Source organism: Protomyctophum parallelum, assembly GCF_964188405.1.
Source record: "Protomyctophum parallelum genome assembly, chromosome: 23".
Classification (NCBI taxonomy): Eukaryota; Metazoa; Chordata; class Actinopteri; order Myctophiformes; family Myctophidae; genus Protomyctophum; species Protomyctophum parallelum.
Genome location: NC_139715.1, coordinates 12,492,985 through 12,516,401, shown reverse-complemented (window position 1 = coordinate 12,516,401; position 23,417 = coordinate 12,492,985). Strand labels below are relative to the sequence as shown.

General features: G+C 45.2%; 1 protein-coding gene across 1 annotated transcript in view; it reads right to left on the bottom strand.

The window, feature by feature from the left end:
* LOC310854444 (gamma-aminobutyric acid receptor subunit gamma-3-like) overlaps positions 1–23,417 on the bottom strand; it is a gene marked incomplete at its 3' end in the record, with an annotated part of 159,740 nt that overhangs the window by 10,555 nt on the left and 125,768 nt on the right. Inside the window, exon 8 of the mRNA XM_083759101.1 lies at positions 15,576–15,728. Within this exon, the coding sequence (XP_083615227.1) occupies positions 15,576–15,728 (153 nt within the window). The remainder of the gene's footprint in view (positions 1–15,575; positions 15,729–23,417) is intronic.

Here is a 23,417-nt window from a genome sequence, read left to right as displayed (position 1 = left end):
CATATTGTTTTTCTTTTTTCATTCTTCCCCTCACCGGAGCCCTGTCACTTATAGGGTTGTCGTCGCAGTAACTACGACATTGCAATGCTGTGCTATTGACAAGCCAACCATGGGGAATATGGCAAACACCCGCCACAACCACTATTGGTGTTGTGTCTTACTCTTCTTGTTGTTCATGACGCTATAGGCCCATATTGTGTAACACTTCGATGCATTGTGTATTGCATGCCATGGTTTCTGTCAAATAACAATACATACAATTTAGACATTTCAGTCCTCAGTCGCTTTACAAAAATACTTTATTGGGAAAAGGTTGATTGATTAAAATGGATTAAAAGGTTAGAAACTATAGAGGGTATGTGCATGCACAAAGTGAATGGCAGATCAAGTGGCTAATCTAGTGACAAAGTGAGTTTAATGTTGATTAAAGTCATTTAATTGAATGACTTCTGTATGGATTTATGGGATATCAAGGCCAGAAAGTAGTTTTTTGCTCGGTAGGCATTTCCGCATAACTTCCTGGTATGATGATGATGTCACACGCATACCCTCTATACAAGTAATAAAGGTAGGTTGTCAGAGTACCCATTGTACCCATCTGTCTGCGTTCCTTTTATGCCCATATATGGAGGTCACTGATGTCATTTGTATACGGTACGCCCATACCCTTTTTTTCTACTGTTCCTACTAACACATTGCGGGTTCTCAGCAAAGCCATGCAGCTTCTGCAGGAACTGCCTTTCTAGTTTAGGTCTGCGAAGAAAGAAGTGAGTGGTTGAAGTCACTTATAATTAATTCTGATTAGTCCTGATGATGAATTGAACACATGGTGGGACCATGCATTGGCACAGGCGCTGTTGTTTCTCCAACGCATTGCGCAGTCCAAAGTTCTCCGCTTTTAGCTGGTATATCTCGTTCTCCATGTTTGCCTTCTCCGAGTACGTGAGGGCGCCGCCGGCCTCCTTGGAATTCCTGGAACGGGCCTCCGAGCCCCGCTTCTCCATATCCTCCCGGATGGAGTCTATCCGGTCGTTCAACTTGGCGGCGGTGGTGGCGATCAGTCTGGATAGGTCTGCGGGCATCTCGGTCTGGGTGGTCGCCGCGGGGCCAGGGGCTTCGGAGGTTTCGTTAAAGGTCTGGTCGCTGTCGCTATCGCTCCGTTCATCCGTGTCAGTGTGTCTGGTTGTCACAGGGCTGGTTATCACGGGGCCCGTCGGTCGGCATGGGGCTGCCGAGGAGACCATTCTTCCCTTCCTCAGCCGTTGGCAGTGGGTGTCGTTGTGGCCCAGGGACTGATCGATATCCCCGTTCTTCAGCATTGCGATGTAGACGCGGTCGTGGCTCCTCTTCAGGTGTTTAATGAGGTAGAGCTGGGAATTGAAGGCGTACGAACACCAGTCACAGTGAAAGGCTTGAGTCTGGGGAAGTCTGGACGTCATTTTCTTCCACTGACCGGTGTCTCCCGTATATCCTGTTCTGTTTAGTATCTCTCTATATTCCCTTACTGCGAAGGTAAAAAAAAGAAAAACTGTCTGTCCCTTTTATGCCCACTTGCTGACATCCCTGATGTCATAAATATGACATCATAGTCCTGATGTCATCAGATATGCACACCCACACTCTCCATGGAGATCCACTGCTGCACGGAGGCTCTGGGAAACCACCGATCCAACCCACTCGGCCGGGGGCCCCACAGGGCTCTGTGATTGGTCCCCTTTGCAGTAGTCCATAGCAAATCTCTCCTGCCGAAAATGACCCAATCCACAAGCTCAGAATGTTTGCCTATTACGACATGGCCGGAATAGAGACAGACAATATAGAGCACCGAAGTCTGACGTCACTTTCAGTAGAGGGCGCCAGTACACAGGTTCATGTATTTTTTTAGTTGCATTGAAATCCCTATAGGGGGATTTTAGATCGCTTCATATAAGAACTGTGTTTGAAAAATAAACTGATCATCTCTGCCATTCTGTCAGGGGGGTGGCTGTGCATCGTCCATTCATATTTGATACAGCCAGTTTCTGGAGAAAATGGAATTATCGTGGCCGCAAAAGTCTTGAAACTACATACAGTATGAAGGCAATGTCGCTGCTAATATACGCCCAGCTGTCAACACATTGCGTTCCTGAGATTCCTCGTTGACGTAAGCTCAGCTGGTGCTGACTCGACTCGTACTAACCACGAAACATTAAAGGCCGACGGGCACATACAGATCTAGTCCTACTTCTCTGTGTGTGTGTGTCCCTACTATCCCCACAGGGAGTTGGTCGGACCCACGCCGGTTCTCCAGAACCACCACAAAAGGCTCTGCCAGTGGGCCTAATCAGCCTAAATCCCCTCACCTGTGCAATTTCCAGACTCTGCCTCAGCCAATTGATTGCCATGGCAATACCCCACACCTGACAATTGATCACTTAACCTTTTCACAGTCAGTTTGGACTCTTCAGGCACAGGCAGACAGACACAGATCTCCAAATACAGTATGGGCACAAAAGGGACCCAGACAGATAGTTAAAACTGGTGCTATGACAAGTTGTATTAGCCTATTAGGTTCTCAAGTAGGCCGGTGGCCGACAGGCACGTACAGGTCTAGTGTTAGCAATACATAAGATTAGCATTACTTTCAAAAGGAGAGGTATTCATTGTGTTGACTAGATGCAGATCCGCCAGGGTTGGCTAAAATTCTCCTCAGAATAGGGATGCTAGATTTCGAGTCGTTAATCACAATACTACTTACACCCCCCCCCCCCCCACATTGAAGACCCCTGCTTCATAAGGTATTAACACTAGTATCACATTCATATCCATTTTCTTGGTTGCGCTATTATTGCTGTCAAGAACGATGGCAGCAGGTGCACTGATTGCACTCAGGCGGTGATCGTTATCAACGACCGTTGACGTGAGGACACTCTTATCAGATCAAATGTCTTCTTTGTTTGCCGAGTGGGATTAAATTCCTTTATTTAAAAAGGACCACTTCAGCCATTTTCAGCTTATCTTCATTATAATGTGGCACCATTGTCTGTCTACTCTCATCTCGTGTCTGAAGAGGGCGGCTGTGGACAGTTCCCAAAAGCCGCCTAGCAGTGACATCAACGGTAGGCTGGTCTGGAAATTTCTACAAAACAATTTCAACTGTATTAATTGAGTGTATTGTATTAATGCAATAACAAAAGCTCTATTCCAGCATGCTAACTTTTCACTAAGAGAAAGGCTGTAGTTTCTATTAGACATTGGTAGGCAGGTTTGGCATGAAGTCAGATGGGCCGTTTGCATTTTCAGAGCTTATAGTTTATTTTCGATCAATCGATCGATTCGGTTCTGTCCTGGATCAATGGAACCCACGTAGTTCCATTTATTTGATTGGCTGAGCACAGAATGTGATGTATGATTATCCCCTACTATATTCAGCTAGATTTTCGTCTTACACAAACATTAAATTCCCATCGACAATGAATGGAGAATTGACATCACGTTTGTCTGAGCAAATACACATGTTACACCATGATGATGTATGTCAATGATAAGAGTGCCCCTCACTTCACACGGGTGTGATTTGTTAATGTTATACCATCATTACAATGTTTGTGAGACTGAACAGGAGCAACTGCACTGTCATAACTCCACGGCTCCGCCTGCAGTCCCTCCTCTGACCAATAGGGCCGAGTGCTTCAACGTTGGAGAGCCTCACTGGGGGCTTGACTGCCCACCGGTTGAGAATCACTAATAAAACGTCTAGGTCTCCTTCCGAGGCTATATAGAGAATCACCGACGTAGTCTATTTTTGCCTTAAAGTCGCGTTTCTCATCTCAACCGCAGTGCGGGGGTATACTTAAACGAGTACAGCATGGTTTTCATTCTAGCCAAAGTAGCCATATACTATTGTCCAACCTGCAGCTGTACCAGAGACTTCTGGTCCCATATATCCCCGGTTCGTGTGGGGAGTTCTATGGGCTTTATGGGCCATGCGCTCACATCTAATCTTGTGCTGTAGGTTGTTGAGTGCTAGCAGGACATGTCATCAATCTGGCGAGGCAGCTAGCCTTAGGGGGATTGTTGGGGGGGGGGGGGCGTTCTGTCCTCACCTGACTTCTCCTTAGAACTAGTGTCTCGCTAGTGCTAGTGCTAGTGTTAGTGTCTTGTAACCTCCTTTTTCTTCTTCTTTTTCTTTTATATTGCTTACCCCCCCCTCAAGCAATATTCTCCCCCTCATGCTGGAAGTGATGCTTCCAGCATGTGCCGGAACCTTTCCTTTAGTGCCAATTACCTAAGGACACTCCCCCACCCCTCGTCATTTATTTGATCAGAATTGAAAACACGGGTGCTGGGAGCTGTGTGGTGTGTGCTGCGCACTATTCATGAAATGAAACTTATGAGAAAATAATAAAACGATAGGCATTTGCTTCAACATCTGAACATGTATTGAAAAGGTGCCGTCATGCTTTTTTGGTATAGTCTCGTCCTCCGAGGATTTAATCAAAATAAAACGTATGATACCCCCATCCACACGCGCACACACGGAAATTAAACAATATCAACCCACATTATTTATATATATATATATATATATATATATATATATTCAAAGATTTGCCAAATCTCTGTCATGCGTCAATTGGTGGTTTAAATAAATAATTTAACTGAGAATGAGCAAGTGAATATTAATAAGTTGAAATGTCAAGATATCACGGATGTGTCTCACTTTATAAATACCGGCACTTTCATTTTTGCTTCAGCAGTAAATGCCCAACGTGTCATTTAAATGTAAATGACACGTTGCTACCCTCGATCAACATGATCGTGTCCTTGATCATGATTTGGAGCAACCAAACAGGTGAATGAAATCAAGATTAACTAATAGGGGATTCACACTATGGTCCCGGGTGCGCACTCGGGACCATTTGGCAGATGTTGTGGTAGTGTGAATGATGCGTACCGTTCCCGGGAGCGGATCGCCCAACCGTCCCCGGGACCGCATGGGGGGAGGGTCTCTGGACCGTTGAAGTGTATTCAGATACGGATCGTTCCAATGTGAATGCATGCGTACCTAAAGAAGGAAGTGGACTGTTTTTTTTAAAGAACGTGACATAATCTCTAGTCGACGAGCCAAGCGTCAACAAAAAAAAACACCGCCGCTGCACGATGCGTAACACCAGCGCATTTCTCAACGCCGCCCTTCTCCTGTTGAATCTGCTTATACGCGCAGCACCGCGCTGATCTTATTCTGCGGACTACACGTGGCTCTTGGGCTTTGCTTGGCACAGTTTCCAAAGTAAAACAAAATAATAATAATGCTAAAGTAGAATCCATAGCAAACTAATACACTGGAGCACAGAACTGACTGACACAGTGAATAGCAGGCAGGCTGACAGTGAAGTAGTATAACGGCAAAAAGCCAAAGAGGCAATGCAATTCAGTGTGTCTGGATTTATTTGAGACAATGTCGCACAGTTGATGGTCAGTGTCCGTGCGCGCCAGCCATCAAGCACACTGTCATCAGGAGGATGAAAGTGTGTTATGCAAGTGTACCCGGGTGCGCTGTTGAATCTCGGGTAATGTGAATCATGGCCATCGGGGACCAGGCAACCGTATTCGGAAACGGTTCCAATGAAACGGATTTAGTCCGTCTCAGTGTGAATCCCCTATAAGTCATCACACAGTATGTTTTTTGTTTGACAGGACATAATATTAAGATTGGCTTTGTAGGGACTTCTGATGTATACAAATAGACCACAGATATGCTCCAAAAACATATTTTCGTCTTTAAAGAGAATGGGAGAAAACAACCCGAATATAGAGCAGGTGTGCTTCCTCTGATCGTGTCCTTGACGGTGGGTGCCCGCAGCTGCAATCAAAGCTTAAAGAAAACGAAATAAAAGAGAGGCTCAATAACACATTTCTTTATTAACTCTGCCGAGCTGGAGGAAATAAAGAAATATGTGCACTTGAGTCTAGTCATGCACCTTAATTTTCGGAGGGCCGCTATTTCCACTTCTTCCACTGGTGTTCTTTTGGATGGGAACCCCTTTTGGTGTTTTAAGCATTATGTTGTACTTGAGCTGTTGAAAAATAGCTGATCTACAAGCTCATAGCGTAACACGCTATGAGTGCCGCGCTACGAGCTTGTAGGTCTGCTATTTTTGAAAAAACCTGAAATTGTGGCCCAATTTTTTTAATATATTCTTTCAGAGCAAAGGTTTTTAACTGCTTCTGGGGGGTCCCTGGAACAACATATTTTCAGATGGGGCTCGGCGGGCAATTACATATATTTTTGGGGGTCCTTGACATTAAAAAGTTTGAGAACGACTGACATAGAAACATAGGGTTTTTTTTTTAAGAATCGTCCTCGGGTATAAATGGGTTAACTTAAAACAACCACATTTCCACCTATATCGCAGAATGTTGCACTATACAGTATATAATTATAGCCTACAGACATGACATCTGACCTCATCGCATACTCTTCTTTAACAGAAAAGTATTGTCAATTACACTCCCTTTGTCTGTGCCTGATGGCACCTCTCTGTCTGTATCTGTAATGTGCTGTCTAACGAGCACAATTGTACACAATTGAAGTACACACCACTGAACCTATAATCATCACCTAACAAGGGCCCTTTATCTGACTCTCTCTCTGGGCTACAGTTTGATATTCTATTATCCCTCCATCTCTTTTTTTTGTGGCATGTGCTCTCTTTCCGTCTCGAGTCCCCACGCATCCTCCGTCACTCTTTTTCTTTGTATCCGGTCCCAGGGTCGGGGAGGAGAGGGCTAAAAGTGGAGGGTGAAGAACAGGGTGAAGAGAGAGGCTAAATGACTTCCATTGTCGGGGCAGAGGATGTTTATCTCGGGCTGTGGCAGCCTGCTTGTCTTCCCCTACCTGTTGTCTGCCAGGGTGAGGGGAGGGAGAGGGGGGGATTACACCGTATGTCTTAGATAAGAGACACACACAAATACACACTTAAGCCCAGGCCGCCTTTTGGTCATTCCGTACCGAGACAGCCAAAGGACGGCTAGTTGACACACAGGTCTGCTGCGCTGCCTTTGATCATGTTATCGAGAAAGAAAGATCTGACCAAAAACTACTACTACTTCATTGCACGGTGGAGTTGTGTGCCAAAAGTAGCAGACCTCACAACAAGCTAAAAACAATGCATCGTATCTAAGGCAGACAAACATCCTATCAAATCAGTCCTTCCTGTGGGTCACTGTGTCCTAGACACAGACTCCATACCAACCATATGGAAGTCCTCCATCATCTGCCCAGTCCCTAAGAAAACCAACCCCACCTGCAATAATGACTATACCGCCCTATAGCTTTAAACATCTCTGGTGATGAAGAGCTTTGAGAGGCTCATTCTACCCCAGCTACAGAGGGAGGTTAGTGGGCTCACAGACCCACTCCTGAGTTTGCATACAAGCAGCAGAGAGGTACGGATGATGCAGTGATAACCCTGCTGCATCACACCTACGCACAGCTGGAGAGGCCCAAGTCCTTTGTCAGGATCGTATTTGTGGACTTCTCGAGTGCATTTAACACGGTGCAGCCTCACCTGATGGGACAGAAACTCCTCCGGATGAATGTCAACCCCCACCTCATACTGCTCATTCTGTCTTTCCTCACAGACAAGACACCAGGCCGTCAGATGGATCAGACGGATTTGCTGAGTGGTGCAATAACAACTTCCTGGACCTAAACCCCAGCAAAACTAAGGAGCTGCTGGTGGACTTTAGGCAGGACCCGCCCACTCCACCTCCGGCCCTAGAGATAAATGGCCAGGCAATAGAACACGTCGAAGAGTACAATTACCTCGGCACCACCATCGACCATAAGCTCACATTCAACGCGGAGAACATTCACTCCAAGTGTCAAAAAGGCTGTTCTTCCTGATGAGGAAGCTTCAGAACAGACAATAAAGAAGGCCTCTCAAATAGTTGAGGACAACACACACACGCTCCGTAACCACTACGAACTAATGCCCTCAGGCCAGCGATACAGAGCATCAAAACTCACTAAAAGGGGCTCGGCTAGCTTTGTGCCCACCTCCATCAGACTCTTGAACGCCTAGGCTGACCCCCCCCCCCCCCCCCCCCCGCCCCATTGGAATCTCTAACAAACAACCCCCTCCTTTCCACCTGATGGACTATAGTGAACACATGGGTTGCATACAGTATATATTTAGATTTTAAATTTTTAGTAGTACTTTTTTTGATATATTATGCTTTTAAGTAGTCTCACTTAAAAAGTCATTTTTATGGTCTTTTATATAGTAACTGTGTTTGTGTGTAGGCTACTGTGATTTCTTGTTGTCTTTACCACTGCACAAAATAAGTTTCCGAAAGGAAAAATAAAGTTCTTTGAAGTTGATGCAACTAATCTAGTAAAATCTGTAGTGCCCTTGGTACTGGATAGATGCTAAATGATAGTCTCTCTCTCTCTCTCTCTCTGTCATTTGCCAGCCATCAGAAGGATGACTCAGGGGGGCAGTCAGCCAGATATTTCGTGAAGCCTCATTTGAAATCGGTAGTTCATATAATGGCCTGTTGTGGCGCTGGACCGGACCCAAAAAGCCCCATAGCTCCATAGAGGCCCATGTATTTTGGCCCAACTTCACCTAGACTGTATTACCTTAATAAACATGGTCATGAATACTTTCTTCTTCCAGTCACTAGTTTAAAGTCTCATTTCTAATGTCATAATATTCTTTTTGGAAAATTATGGTCCCATTAATTAAAAAAATGACCATAAAGAAAAAAAAACATCGCGTATGTTCTGAGGGGCGTGGCTACCATTACAGTCTATGATCGGGATTCCCCTCCCACTCGAGTCAAAATAAAAACCAACGGAGAAGAAGGGGGGAAGTCCCGCCTCGTTGTCTGGGCAGCCAATGACCAGCTGGTATACAAAACGGAGCCAGCCAATGGCCAGCTGGTACCAAAGATGGCGACTTACATCAGGAATTAGCATATTATTACAGGCTTCATTTTACGTTCATGTTAGACCCGGGGAACGCTTTGTCCATATTTTTTACAGTCTATGGGATGACTGCAGAAGCTTGCAGTGAACAGTAGACTTGGAATGAGCAGTTGTTTAGTTTTGGAAAAACAAAAAGTTTGAAAAAACATACACAGCCACAGTACCTTTTGAGGGCCCTATTTCAAAGACGAAACTTTGTGCCATGGCGCATCGTCTTAACACTTGTGATGCTAAAGACGTCTACAGACGTCTTATCAAATAAAACCGTAGGAGGTAAGGTGTTTTATATTGATTCATGTAGGCCCCGACCCTAAGCTACATTTGGCTAGCTCTGGAATGCTAGCGTGACGTGCCATGACCCGAAGATCAAAATGGCCGCGGCCGTTTGACTCCTTGTAGGTTCCACGGCGTATTAGGCAACACACTTCATATTTGGGCATGCCCGACACAGAACTCCATATAGGAATAAAAGGACACGGAGACACAGATACAGAAATCTCCATGTATGGGCATGAAAGGGACAGACAGATGGGTGGAACAGGTACTCTGAAGGCTCATTCATAGTCTGGATTTTGGTGGTGAGGTGACTACCGAACTACAACATGACCGCACGAGCCGCAGTGAAGAGCAAACCACCGCCACCACTCCAGCCCTTCTCTCTGTTTCCACCGCTCAACGCTCTTTCAGCTCCGGTGGTCACCTCACCACCGGAGCGGTGGTCACCTCACCACCGGAGCGGTGGTCACCTCACCACCGGAGCGGTGGTCACCTCACCACCGAAAATCCAGACTATGAATGAGCCTTGACACGGGTACAACGGGTATTGCATAGCCAGTTGGGGCATGGATCTCCAACTTCCGTCCTTACCGACTCTGTGCTCTACAGCCGGGCACCGATCTAGTAAAAATAACAACAATAATAATATAGCGCTTTTCTACGTATGTACAGAGTGCTTACTCAAAGCGCTTTACAATGGTCCATTCATTCATACGAGGTTTCTGCACGACAACAATGATATCATACTACAGTACCACTGAAGCTTCACAACCATATTCGCTTCGACGTACCATTACAGTGCGTTAGTGTTACAGAAATGCGCGGAACAACAAGTTGCACGCGTCCTGTTAAGTTAATCTCACGCTGACAGCAAAAAGCATGCAGTCCGCTCCGTGCCTGTTGGTTTGATGAGTAAACCCAACACAGTTAAACAGTCATTGTCTGTGGGGGAAACGTGACACGATATGAGGAGACATGATTATTACCCTCGGTAGCCGACGCTATCCGTGTTGTAGTCACGGGGGTAAATATTCCAGTGTAGAGTGGTTCTCTACTGTCTGCTCGTCATGTTTCAGTGCTGAATACTTGTGCAGCGTGAACTAGATACCATAATTATAATTATTCTCAATGTCAACTCGCAATTCATATACCAATTGATCAACTCCAAAGCAAAGCTAGCGAAACAAAATGTTGTGTGTTTTGTTTTGTTGCGGGTGCGGGATGCATTGCAGAGGCTCCAGTTAATGGTGACAAGTTAGCTTGCCAAATTCTGTGAGTGAAACAAGCGACCAGGTCTATGAAAACAAGCCCAAAAGAAGCAACCAGTTTCACCACTTGAGCCCTATATTACATCCGCTATTTTCAAAAAAGAATCATGAAAGTAAGCCCAAATAAGCAACTACACTTCAGAAATAAGACCAAACCAAAGCAACGGGCAACTATGAATATTAAGCTATGTTACAGGAAAACTAGCCCAAAGTCGCTTATAATAAGCAGAACTGGCAACACTGGCAACACAACAAACGTTGCAAACTGCGAGAAAAATAATGTTTTAAGTTGTCTTTGGCTAGTCTGAACAAGTTTGCTTGTGTGGAATTACCTTAACAACAAAGACTATAGTAGTCTAGTAGTCACAATCACATAGGCGTGAAAGATATACCCATTACCCATGAATGAAAACAAAGAAATGCAACCCCCGCTATGCATGATGTGTAAATACTGTCTCTGAATGAGAGAGTGTTTTAACTTGACTTCAGTTCCATTAGCTGTAGGTTCAAAACTATTCACTCAATCTAATTAACCAATACATAATTATTTTTGCTATGATTCCCTGCTTTCATAGGACATGAAAAAACCAAAAATAAAAAACCCACAATGACAAGTAGTCATATATTTTTGCCTTTGAATAATTGAAAGGAAACAGACTAGACTAGAGTGACATTACATTTCTCACATCGACAACAGTGAAGGCCTATAGAGCACCGAAGTCTGACGTCACTTTCAGTAGAGGGCGTCAGTCCCCAGGTTCATGTATTTTTTTAGTTGCATTGAAATCACCATAGGAGGATTTTTAGATTGCTTCATATAAGAACTGTGTTTGAAAAATGAACATGTCATCCCGGCCGCTTCACTCATATGGATATGAAGAATCAACTGACTGAGAGAAAACGCTAATGTTACTGCTGCTGAATTAGTTACATTTTCGCTAGAAGCAGACTGTATCATATATGAGTGACTGACTGTTGCAAACGATACAGAGACACCTCCGTGACAATAACGCCGAGACAGCTTGTTTATTTTTGGACCACAACGCTTATAGTAGACGATATTAAGATCACCCCATGTTATTCTCCATAGAGAAATTACTTCCGTGAACCAGGGGAATCGAAGGGATGAGCGAGTTACGTCAGGACTTCGGTGCTCTATACATGTACTGCTATGTGTCTGAATGGAAAAACCTTATTTATTTTTGCAACCCACTGCGTGCATTCCGTGCAACAAAGTACTGTAATAGTACTAGAGGTTGTGAAAGTTTTCCATCGCCTGCAGTTGGAAGCAGCGTCAGGCGGCCGCCGGCCGGGGCTCCAGTCGGATGGGGGCGGGATATGGGGAAGTGAGAGATATGTACTCTTTCACTCCCTCAACGCTCCTCTGCTACTGTTGACATGCCCTTAAGCAAGGCATTGCTCTACTAACTGTTCCGCTGAATGCCAGGCACTCCTTGGATTCATGGATGGATTATTTATACAGCTCCTTTAACTAAAGTGCTTTATACATTGTTCATTACATTTACGCACGCACACACTTCTTGCTCAAGGACACTTTGACACTAACCCAAGAGGAGCCGGGGGATCGAACCGGAAACCTTCCCATTTCCAAGCGGCCACTGCCGCCCACTTTCTATTCCTAGGATGTTAGATCTCGACCGTCGGGTGGAAACCGCATGTCCACGACTCTCACTTTTCAGGATTCAAATTAACCAACAGCAAAGGTAGCAGATCGACAAGATTGAAAGCTTGCAGATGTGCTGCTGCTTTTGATGTTTTTATGTGTGGCGCTGTATGATTATGAAGTAAAAAATATTAAAAAAAAAAAACAGCAAAAAGCTATAATACGAAGATGAGAGGTTTCTGCCCGACAGCAACGACAGCCCCTCGGTTTGGCATTCTGCTCCTCCAAAAGTATATAATTATGTCCCGAGGCCACATAGTGACCCTGATGCCCCTCAACTGTCTCTATCCTTAATTAACACGTTTTAAAACACCATTCATTGTCTTTAACTCCCCAAGAAAGACTACCCACTTCAGACCAGTCCAGTGGGTCTGATTAGTCCAGAGCTTAGCATATGTACGAACCTTTGGCCAATACATGATTCTGTGAAATAAATAGCTTTTTAGCCTATTTATTTATATAATTGGTAGTTATAATATATTGTGTCCGGGTAGCTCAGTCGGTAGAGCTCTCGCCTTTGGACCACAAGGTCATGGGTTAGATCCCGGGCACCGCCAACTCAGCGTATGATTAGCACGGCTTGGGTGCGTCAAGTCGTGCGGTAAGTACTGGGAGTTGATGGTAGGTGTGGCGCTCCACCTCAGCATCATCTCCCAGAGGTCTAGCGCATTTTAATGGGGACAGACTCCCACGCGTGTTACCGGCTGATACCGACCCACTTCCTTACTTACTTATGATGCTATTCTGTGGACTTAAAATACTTTGTTTTATCTTTGTTCCTTCCTGCCCTGGTACACCAAAGGTCAGGGTTCCTCGAACCCTAACATGATGAAATTCCAGGCCTGGCTATTAGTTTTGACCACAGGTCGCATTTACTATGATAACGGGCATTTCCCGTCAGTCAGGCCAGGCCGTCTGTCACCCCCAGCTTTCATTATGGGCATGCCTCGTGACATCACATGACATCATCATGGATGGAGATCCCTGATGTCTTCAATATTGGCCAGCAACTATACATCTGACCTCAAACATCAAACCCTTAGATATCCAGATATAGAGCTGACCTGTTCTGACATTCCATATGTTGATCCTTCCCCGACCGTCCTTCCTGTTCGATGTCTCCCTTTTGACTGATACCTGTCCATTCAAACTCTAGACGGGCCCACCCCAAAGTTATTAGTGCAGCCGTGCCCAGCAGCAGGCGAAAAATAGAGTTCTCAACAGGCCAGAGAATTAAGTCTCTGTCTCTCACAGTCTGTAGTCTCTCACTACTACATCAAACCCTGTACACTCAAGACACTGCCCCCGCTGCCACCCTTAGATCTCCATATATGGAGCTGACTTGTGTTCAGACATTCCTATTATGTTGATCTGACCTCCTCAAACCCTGTACACTCAAGACACGCTCCATATTCCTCCTCTGCGTCATCAGTGCCCATACCCGAGGCGGGGTTGGCGAAAGGGCTTTTCTGTGTGGAGTTTGCATGTTCTCCCTGTAGGTACCCTCACAAAAAACATGCAGTAATCCTGGTCACTAAACTGCCTCCCCCTGGCTAGCCGGGGCGCCTGATGGAGGGGAAAGGAACTGGTTGGAATAACGTGTTCCTTCCATGCGCTACGTCCAACCAGGGAAACTCCCCCCCTGTCAGGAGCAACTTGGACACTCATGCTTCAGGCATGAAGGAAGCATGAGTTCAAGTCCGTTGCTCTCCCCAGGTTGGCGGAGGGTGTTTAGAGCCCAGGATTAGATAATTGTACAGGGTTGAAAAATGGGTTACAAAATCGTGGGATAAAAATTATAAAAATATTGCCGAGCAGTCTGCCCTCACCCAGGCGGATGCGTGCAACTAAAGGGCGCCCTAAAGGGCGAGGTCGCTTCTCGCCCTCGGGGAGTCTTACCGGCATGAATAAAATATGCCTCCCTAAAGGTAGGTTAAGTGATTTTAGGACGAGGTTGCTTCTCGCCCTCATGGGAGTCTTACCGGTATGAATAAAATATGCCTCCCTAAAGTTAGGTTAAGAGCAACGTCCCTTTATCGTTCACTAAACTCACCCCACACACACACGTCAGTTTCTTCCCCCAACAGCAAGAAGCATGGATAGTGGTGCTGGCTGATGATGACGCATTAGCAACGTAACAGGTGACGTTATGAAATGCAAGTCTGCTGCCTGCTGGCCAGACTTGACAAAACAAATCCATGGAGCGCAACGAATCAGGCTGGAACCCAGGCTAAGGTTAGAAGAAACCTAAAAAAGAATTTGGAAATGAATGCCCTACTTTATCATACAAGAGTGTCGCACACAAGTAGCCGATCTACAAGCTCACAACGCAAGGCTTTGTCCAAGCTTGTCAAGGCACCTATCGCAGTGCTTCAAGCTTGTTGAATCTGCTGATTTTTATGCTTTTGTGTGACGGTTTCTTCCCAACAGACAACATTGACTCTGTACAGTACAGTACAGTCCACCGCACAGTTTATAGGTGAACTTTTCACAGACTTACCTCCAAGCAAGCGTTCGAAACGGGGAACGCTCAGAAGCGTGTGCACAAGCATATCATCCGGCAGGACGCCACATGAACTGACCGCAGGCAGGCATGCAGTGAGGATGAAAAAAACAAAACAATACAACAACAAACAAACAAACAAACAACTGATGCTCAAATAAGAAGAGGGTGCAGCACTATCATCACACACGACAGGACAACTTTGAACATGAATGTCAAATAGGATGCATGGGGAATAAACAATTAAATAAACTTGACACATACCTGTACATGCATAATAGAAGATTCCCAACCTATGGGCCATGAGGATAATTGCAAGTGCCCCCCCCCCCCCCCCCCCCAAATAATACTGTATGGCAAAAAAACTGTACGATTTTAATGATAATATAACATTAATATAAATAAATAAAAGTGAAACATTTAAGACCTTAAAAATAATGCATTTTCAAGCCGGAAAACAAGTGGTCAAATGAAGATGGTTTGTAACCCCTGTCAAGATCTTCAAATAGGCCCCGATCCTGAAAAGGTCAGTGACCTCTGAAGTATAACATGCATGCTCAAATGTGCAAACAAGCATGCTTTGATTTAGAATCCAGCATGCAAGCACACAGAAAAACTTCATCTTACTTCTATTGTCTCTCCCACCCCCCCCACCCCCTCTCTCTCTCTGTCTCTCGCCCTGTTGGCAGCCTCCGTCCGTTTCCAGTGGTATAGATTGGCCCACCCCTCTATGCTCAGAAAAGCATATAGGTCTCTTTCAGGCTATAGACGTGTTTCTCCGCCTTTTTCAGGCCGCAAACCCCCCCCCAAAATTAAATAATCATGTTTATTGAGAATCCGAGTGGCCGCCCCCACTACAGTACATACCTAGGGCGGTCCTGGCGGGTGTGGCGTCGCTCTTGATCCAGAAGGACACCCAGGAGAGCACCACGGTGAGGATGCAGGGGATGTACGTCTGGATGGTGAAGTAGCCCATCCGCCTTCTCAGGTCAAAGTACACCGTCATCAGTATGTAGTCGCCTGCGGGGAGAGAGAGAGAGAGAGAGAGAGAGAGAGGAGAGGTTTATGTCTGCATAATGTCGTCTCTGTCGGATGGAGGTACCTCATATCAACACTGTTATTGCTGATCTACAGCGGTGCTCAATATTTCATGTCAAGGACCCTAAACATTATATGTAATTGGCCGCCGACCCGCATCTGAAAATAATGTCGTTTCAGGAACCCCTCGGAAAAACGAAATGGTGATGTTCTTTTTTGCGGGGATGGAGGCGTGAAAAGTGAATAAAGAAGAAGGCCGTCCTCTCCAGCTTGGTTCACGCAGTACGGAGTGGACTAGGATGAGGGCGAGATAGGGACGAGAGGGCGAGAAAGAGAGTTGAAGCTTCATATCAATTGATTAGGGAGACAGGGACATGGAGGGGAATAAAGCAGCAATCCGGAACTTATTGTGACCGTAGGTCTCAGATTTTATATGAAAACCGGCAATCAGTCAGTCCGTCCGTCCGTCCGTCCGATTGTCCGTCACGCCTCGTGACACACTCCATATATGAACATATCCAGATATGAAGATCACGACACTGACCTCGTCAAACCCTGCATAGCCATACATGGAGAAGACTGGATCATCACCTATAGATCTAAGCCGGCCAGCAACTCTACATCTGACCTCCAACCCTTAGATCCAACCCTTAGATCTCCATATATGGAGCTGATCTGTTCTGACATTCCATATGTTGATCCCCCACCCGTCCTTCGATGACTCCCTTTTGACTGATACCTGTCCATTCAAACTCTAGACAACCCCAAACCTACCCAACCTGGGCCCTTACTGGGCCCAAACTGGGCTGGCCCGAGGCCCTGCCTTTAATTAGCACACATTTTACCCCTACTCTGCCCGAAAACGCCATTTATTTGTAATCAAATCTAATAACAAGTCCATATATGGGACCTTCCCAGACCTGTTGTTTCAGCGCAACCTCAGAGCATCTTACTGGTTTTAGTTTATAAAATGATTTGAACCAATCCGTACAGTGGAGTATGTTAATACAACACAACTCACACACCATCAACATTACAAAAAAGGATGTCCACTTTTGTTTGGCTTACGCACCATGACCAGAACAGATGTTTTGGGACAATTCAACAAGAGCGCAAACCTTTCTCTCATCTGTGTCAATGCAGTATAACTAACACATCTGCAGTGGTTGGAGGTATGGTCTCTCACTGCTTACCTCAAATGTTGACCCTGTCGTCGAACACCATGGGCAAGACCTACGCTGTAGAGGCTATCATTTGTTTGGGCGGAAGTTGCGGGATTTTAGCGGAAGTATCGCCCAAGGAAATTATGTTGATGCTTTACAAATCAGTTTACATTCCCCGCAAATGAAACATGTGTTGTGATTGGTCGGGGAAATATCGTATCTGGGGGAAATACATTTGACGGATGTTCCGGAGGATACATCCGCCGATAGCTTCTCTCCCTTAGCTTGTGACCAGGCTTTTCTGGGGACAGCCTGGGACAGAGGCTGTAGTCGTCGGGTCACGGTACGGAACGCAATGCACAGCCCGTAAATTGAGAGTTATATATATATATATGAATATATGAGAGAGAGAGATAGAGAGAGAGAGAGAAAGCTTATCATCAATAGATGGAGTTATAAAGCTGAAATCTGGAATTTCCCTGAAATTGCCTGACCCCTCAACGTTTGACACTTTGTGTGACACGTTTAAACATGGAGATCCAAATATTATGAAGGCAAAAGATAAACACACGTAATTTTAAAACGATAAAACCCTACACAGCCTGAAGGCGTATTTTGTAGTGTGTGTTTGTGGTGTATAGGGTGGGTACGGGTGATGAATTCTTTCTCCCCGAGTTGCAATTATTGATTCTTAGTCATCATGGCATTTGACCAAGGTGCAGTTGAGTGAAAGATTGAACGCTGTCTCAAGGGAGCCCGCTAATGCCATATTTAATTATTTCTTTCTTATCAAAGGTACTCGCAGCGCTGCAGGATGCGAGGGAGTACACAGGGGTTAAGAAGAAAAAAGGTTGATTTGCAGACACTGGCTGGTGCAACAGTTGGCCCCACATAATGACATCCCCGAGGAGGCGGTTAGGTAATAGCTAGTATCATCTAAAAGGTATTGATGTTAAAGAACGGCTTGAATCGAAGGAAATATTACATGTGCATTTGCATTAATGGGACAATTTGAATTGGAAAACTTGAATATGACCTAGATAGACAAACTGACATTTTAATAAAAGGTTGTTAAGTACAGTACTTGAGTTAATGTACTCACTTTCCACCAGGGACAAAGAATCCCAGATGAGTCTAATACATAGACTGTAAAGAATATGGACAAAGCGTTCCCCGGGTCTAACATGGACGTAAAATGAAGCCTGTTATTCCTGCACTGTAAGTCGCCATCTTTCTAGATCCGTTTGGGCCCAGCTGGCCATTGGCTGGCTCCGTTTGGGCCCAGCTGGCCATTGGCTGCCCAGACAACGAGGCGGGACTTCCCCCCTTCTTCTCCGTTGGTTTTTATTTTTACTCGAGTGGGTGGGGACTCCCGATCATAGACTGTAACGGTAGCCACGCCCCTCAGAACATACGCGACTTTATGGTCATTTATTTTATAAATGGGACCATAATTTTCCAAAAAGAATATTATGACATTAGAAATGAGACTTTAAACTAGTGACTGGAAGCAGAAAATATTCATGACCATGTTTATTAAGGTAATACAGTCTAGGTGAAGTTGGGTTGAAATACATGGACTTCTATGGGGCTATGGTTTTTTTTGGGTCCAGTGACAGCGCCACAACAGGCCATTATAAGAACTTTCAGTTTCAGGCTTCACAAAATATCTGTCTGACTGCCCCCCTGGTCTAATAGGGCTCTATTACTACTCCTATCCAGTTATTATAAATACTCTGGCAACCTTCCAGAGGCTTATAATTAAAGTCTTGGCTGGTCCAGAGGTATAGCAGTAAAAAATATCTGCATGACGTTGATTGTTCAAGTTTCAAGGTTGTCTTTATGTCTTAGTTTTTATATATTAGCCTTTATTGGTCGCGTTATTAGACGTTCCCGTTCTCCCTTTGAGCTCCTTCGGTAGTGGGTTCTGTATTTATGAATGTTACATGTCTGTCCTGTTATTCTCTTGTATTTATCGTTACTGGCAGAGCTGTGTCACTTATTTCGCCCTCTTCTCTTGGCCAGTTCACACTTGTAAAAGAGACTTCAGTATCAATGTGGTTTTTACTGGTTAAATAAAATAAAAAATAGAAACATATAATAGCCGCGCACACACACGTGCACGCACACACACTCGCACACACACACCCTCTTTCCTCCTGTTCTGTCTGACAGCTCCATTGTGCAGTGAACTTTGATGCTTGTCAGGGGAGGTGTTCTGTTATACAACAGGAGGCTCCTATTATTTGATGCCCCCAGGCATTCAGAGGATTATGTTCCCTCAGGTATAGCTCCGCTGTGGTCATTTATACTGAACAGTGACCACCATTAACCTTCTTTAACAGCACCAAGCCAAAGGATGAGTGTGTCCCCTTTTTTTCTGTACAAGCCAATATGTCCTAGAAATTAAACGCATAAAAGGAAGCTTAACGTGCTTGCTGATGCGCCAAGTCGTGTTCCAGTGTGAGAATGACATTGCTGTTGTGTATCAAACTTCCCTTTCTCTTTAATAGATGTGTCTCCCAATACTCCCAAAACACTGAACCACAATACTAACAAAGAAACAGCGGTAAACAGCTCTGTTGTCTAAAACAAAATGAAAAAAGCAAATAAGTACTTCATACCAGAGGCGTATCTACAATAAGGCAAGGACAGGCCCAAAATCCCACATCCATTTCTGGCCTGGCCAAAATCCATACAATGAGAAAAAAGAGAGGACAAAAACAAAACCTGAGAACTATTAGTGGACAGCTGATTGGCCGTTGCGGTAGAGCGTGACCCTCAATCACCCATTGGAACGTAAATGCATGCCTTCAGCCTTAGTATCCTACTGTCTGTCAGGTATATCTCTTTGAAAACCTTTAGTGCTATGATTGTGCGCGGGGAGACGACAATTAACACGTTGCCTCCAACTGTGTTGGTCTTTATCTCAACGAGACGAAAACTGAATACGTAAACATATGCAAATCCAACAATAACCACATTATAAAAACACTTAACACTCCTTTGAAACGGGTTGATAACTACAAGTATTTGGGTTCATATATATCTTATTGTCCATTGTCCAATGTCCAAATGATAATAAATCACAGTTTTACTTCAGGTGTGGTTCCGACTTATTTTAAACAGGCGGTGGTGGAACCCCTGATTAAAAAAACAAACCTTGACTCCTCTGTATTGTCAAATTTTAGGCCCATCTCTAAACTTCCGTTTATCTCCAAAATTTTAGAAAAAGCTGTACTTTTGCTGTACTTTTGCAACTTTTACAACTGTACTTTTGCTTGTAGATCGGCTATTTTCAGCAAGTGTAATCAGTCATTACGACGCCATTGAAGCCCGCCAAAACACATTTTAATCGGCTAAATCACCTGTAGATTTAGTCGACTAAAATCTTATGATATTTTGTCGACTAAAACTAGACCAACACAAAAACATTCCAGGTGACTAAAATGTGACTAGAACTAAATGAAATCTATTCAAAAGACTGAAACAAATCTGACAAAAACAACACTGCTGGAGAACAAAACAACGAGCCCTTGCTGTCATGCCTGCCTGTGGAAGGTGTATCCTCACTTGACACATCACGTTCACGTGTGCCGTGTGTGTAGCTGCTGTCACTGGGGGTGACACTGGCACCGCAACATGGTGCCAACGGGGGGGGGGGGGGGGGGGACCTTAGTTTGTCGCTGTGCGGCAGAAATCTTCTCATCTTTTTACAGTTTTATCTTTTTCCATAAGCGAATGCCCCATTTTATCATAGTATAGTCCTTACCCGTTAGAATATATGCACACCATATTATGTACAGTGTGGGTAATGTGATTTAATAGATCATATTATTCATGTATGTCTTTTGAGGTTTAATTAGTGTGCTCTCAGAGGCTCTTGCCCGTCGGGCGAGTAGTACAGGAACGGTGGGGAAATTGCAAAGTGCGGTTGCCAAGATCGCACAGACGCCTTCAGAAATATAGGCCCCTCCCACTGATTTTTTGTGGAATTTGCCTTGATTTGATATTTTTTAAAAGGGTGTTTTTGCAGCGCCCCCTATGGATGAAAACTGCTAATTGCTTTTGGCTCTCTCTGTTGATGAAACCACCCTCGACATGCGATTAACATTTGAGGTGGATTGGACATTCCGTTAGTGATTTGTGGCTAGCTCAGCAAATATGGAACTATTCCTTGACATTTTAAAAGGTTGAGAAACTGCAGTATCGAGGCTGTATCTCACCGTTCAAATCAATAGACAGCCTATCACAGTGTGTTCCAGCAGCACATCAAGCTCTGTGTTAGCTCTCAGACACAGCAGGTAACCAAGGAGACCATGCTGCTGGCTGCACTATAAACCCCGGCCAACCGAGAAGAATCATTGAAGCTAGATAAGACATGCTGGCCGATCGTATACTGCGGCTCGAGCCAAACCTGACCCTGCCAGATGGTGGCAGTAGTGAGTTCCTCCCTCCTGCTTCCATCTGGTCTCTCTCGGGCAGAGACGATATATGCGGCCGCTAGAGGCGGGATCAACGCGAGAGACTCGAGCTGGGCCTAAAACATGAACGCGCAATATCGTACTCGACAGCGGCGGTGCTCATTCATGACTCGCACGCACGCACGACTCGCGGTGCTCGTTCATGCCTTCGACCCCGGGACGTTCATGAATGCAATTATGTTACATAGACTTTTTAGGCCGAAAATGGGTGCGCTGGCTGGGTGAGCAACTCCATGTGCAGTGGATGTGAGGGGAATTCCGGTGCCGCCTATATAACTCCATGGCTGCACTGTACTGTAAACGTTTCTTACAAGGGGCTCCGGCACGAATAATAAACCTCAAAAACAAAAAGCCAAGAAGGCGGATGGGTGCTTCTGGGACAGGACTATATGATAAAAAAGGCCAGAGGCACTGCAGCAACACCTTCACAATGGCACCGTGTGATGAATAAGCACGGTAGGTATAGGGGGAAAGAGGCTCGGGCTGAACCTACTGCGAATTGAAACGTCAGGGATTCTTGGCAACAGAGTCAGGGGAAGGACGAAAGTTTCTGGAGCGTTTCTTTGGGCCGAATTCCAGCACTTTGATGGGGAACAGGATACCAAATTTAGAAACGATTGCCGGGCTCATGGGCAGATTCCCCACAGCAGTGCAGCAGTGGCGTAGGGGAATGTCCGCAATGTCCTCATTAAAATGCACCAATACCTGTTCTCTGTTTTTCATTATGGAATAACAGCGGAGGGGGGGGGGGGGGGGGGGGGGGGGATGGTTGTAGGGAGAGATTGAGAGAGTGTGAATGTGAGTTTTTATTCCAAAGATGTAAATTAATGATAGGTATTTTTTGCCGACTTAATCATCGCGCATGCGAGAATGCGGCACCAGCGAGTGAAGCGGGCGAGGAGGAGAAAAAAGCGCCAAAATAAATGGGAAAATGTCTAATTTCCTCTAACAGCACGAGGCCTCAGATGTATACGTTTGCCTTTTAGACATCTCAGCAGAAAATGTCTGTCGCGGGCCGTGTTTGGAGGGCACAGTGGAAGCCTCTGGAGAGTAATCATTCACAAGGTGTAACTATAGAGTGCTAACTTACTGTACAATACACATACTTATTCTGTACAGCACACAGCAAACTGAGGCACTTCTGTTTATTCTGTACAGCACACAGCAAACGGAGGCACTTCTGTTGTTTTTCTTGTTTTTTTGTTTACTTTTCTTTTTTGCACACAGGTCCCTTGAGAATCTAATTAAAGCTCAGCCTCAATAATAATGCAGTATGCGTACGCCAGGATTGGCCTTCAGAAGCAAGAGGGGGAATGGCCTTTTTGAGACTCATCTAATTTGGCCTTTTAACCACTTTTTTTGTCATTAAAAAAAAGGGGGGCTTTAACAAAGTGGCGGTCGGAGGTGGCTTAAGGTCATACGCTCTGTAAAAAAAATAATAATAATTGGGACCAAGATATGAAAGTTTGAAAATAATAATGTACTATATCGTTTGACTAATGACTTGCTCCCGGTCTGTGAATGGACAATCATGGGGGACTTTAACTCTGCAGGTATTAAAAAGAGGGCATTCAAAAGTCATTAAAAAGGAGGAGAGGGGGGGGGGGGGGGGGGTTGGGGCTGGGGGGTGAAGGGGGTGGGGGTTTGGGGACGTAGGATCCTTTGTCCCAGCATGCACCTGTACTACCTCAGCGGTTCCCAACCTTTTCTGAAAAATTACGTCATATAGCAGCCAAGTCTATGGACTTTTAATGTTTGATTCAGTGATTTGGGTGATTTGGAAAACCCCCCCCGGTCCGCCCCGGTAACAAGATGTGCACATGCACGCACTGCAGTGGGGGGGAGACGCAACAGGCCAACAGCATGGCCCGTCAAGGCCCGCCCCCGCTCGATCATGATTGGTGGTCACGTGACAAGTGTCCATGGCACTTTCATGGACACTTTCATGGGAGCCAAACTACCCGGAAGTTTGGCAGAATGCACTGGAGTCAATGAGAGCTCAGTGACCAGCTCAGGTTTTTTGA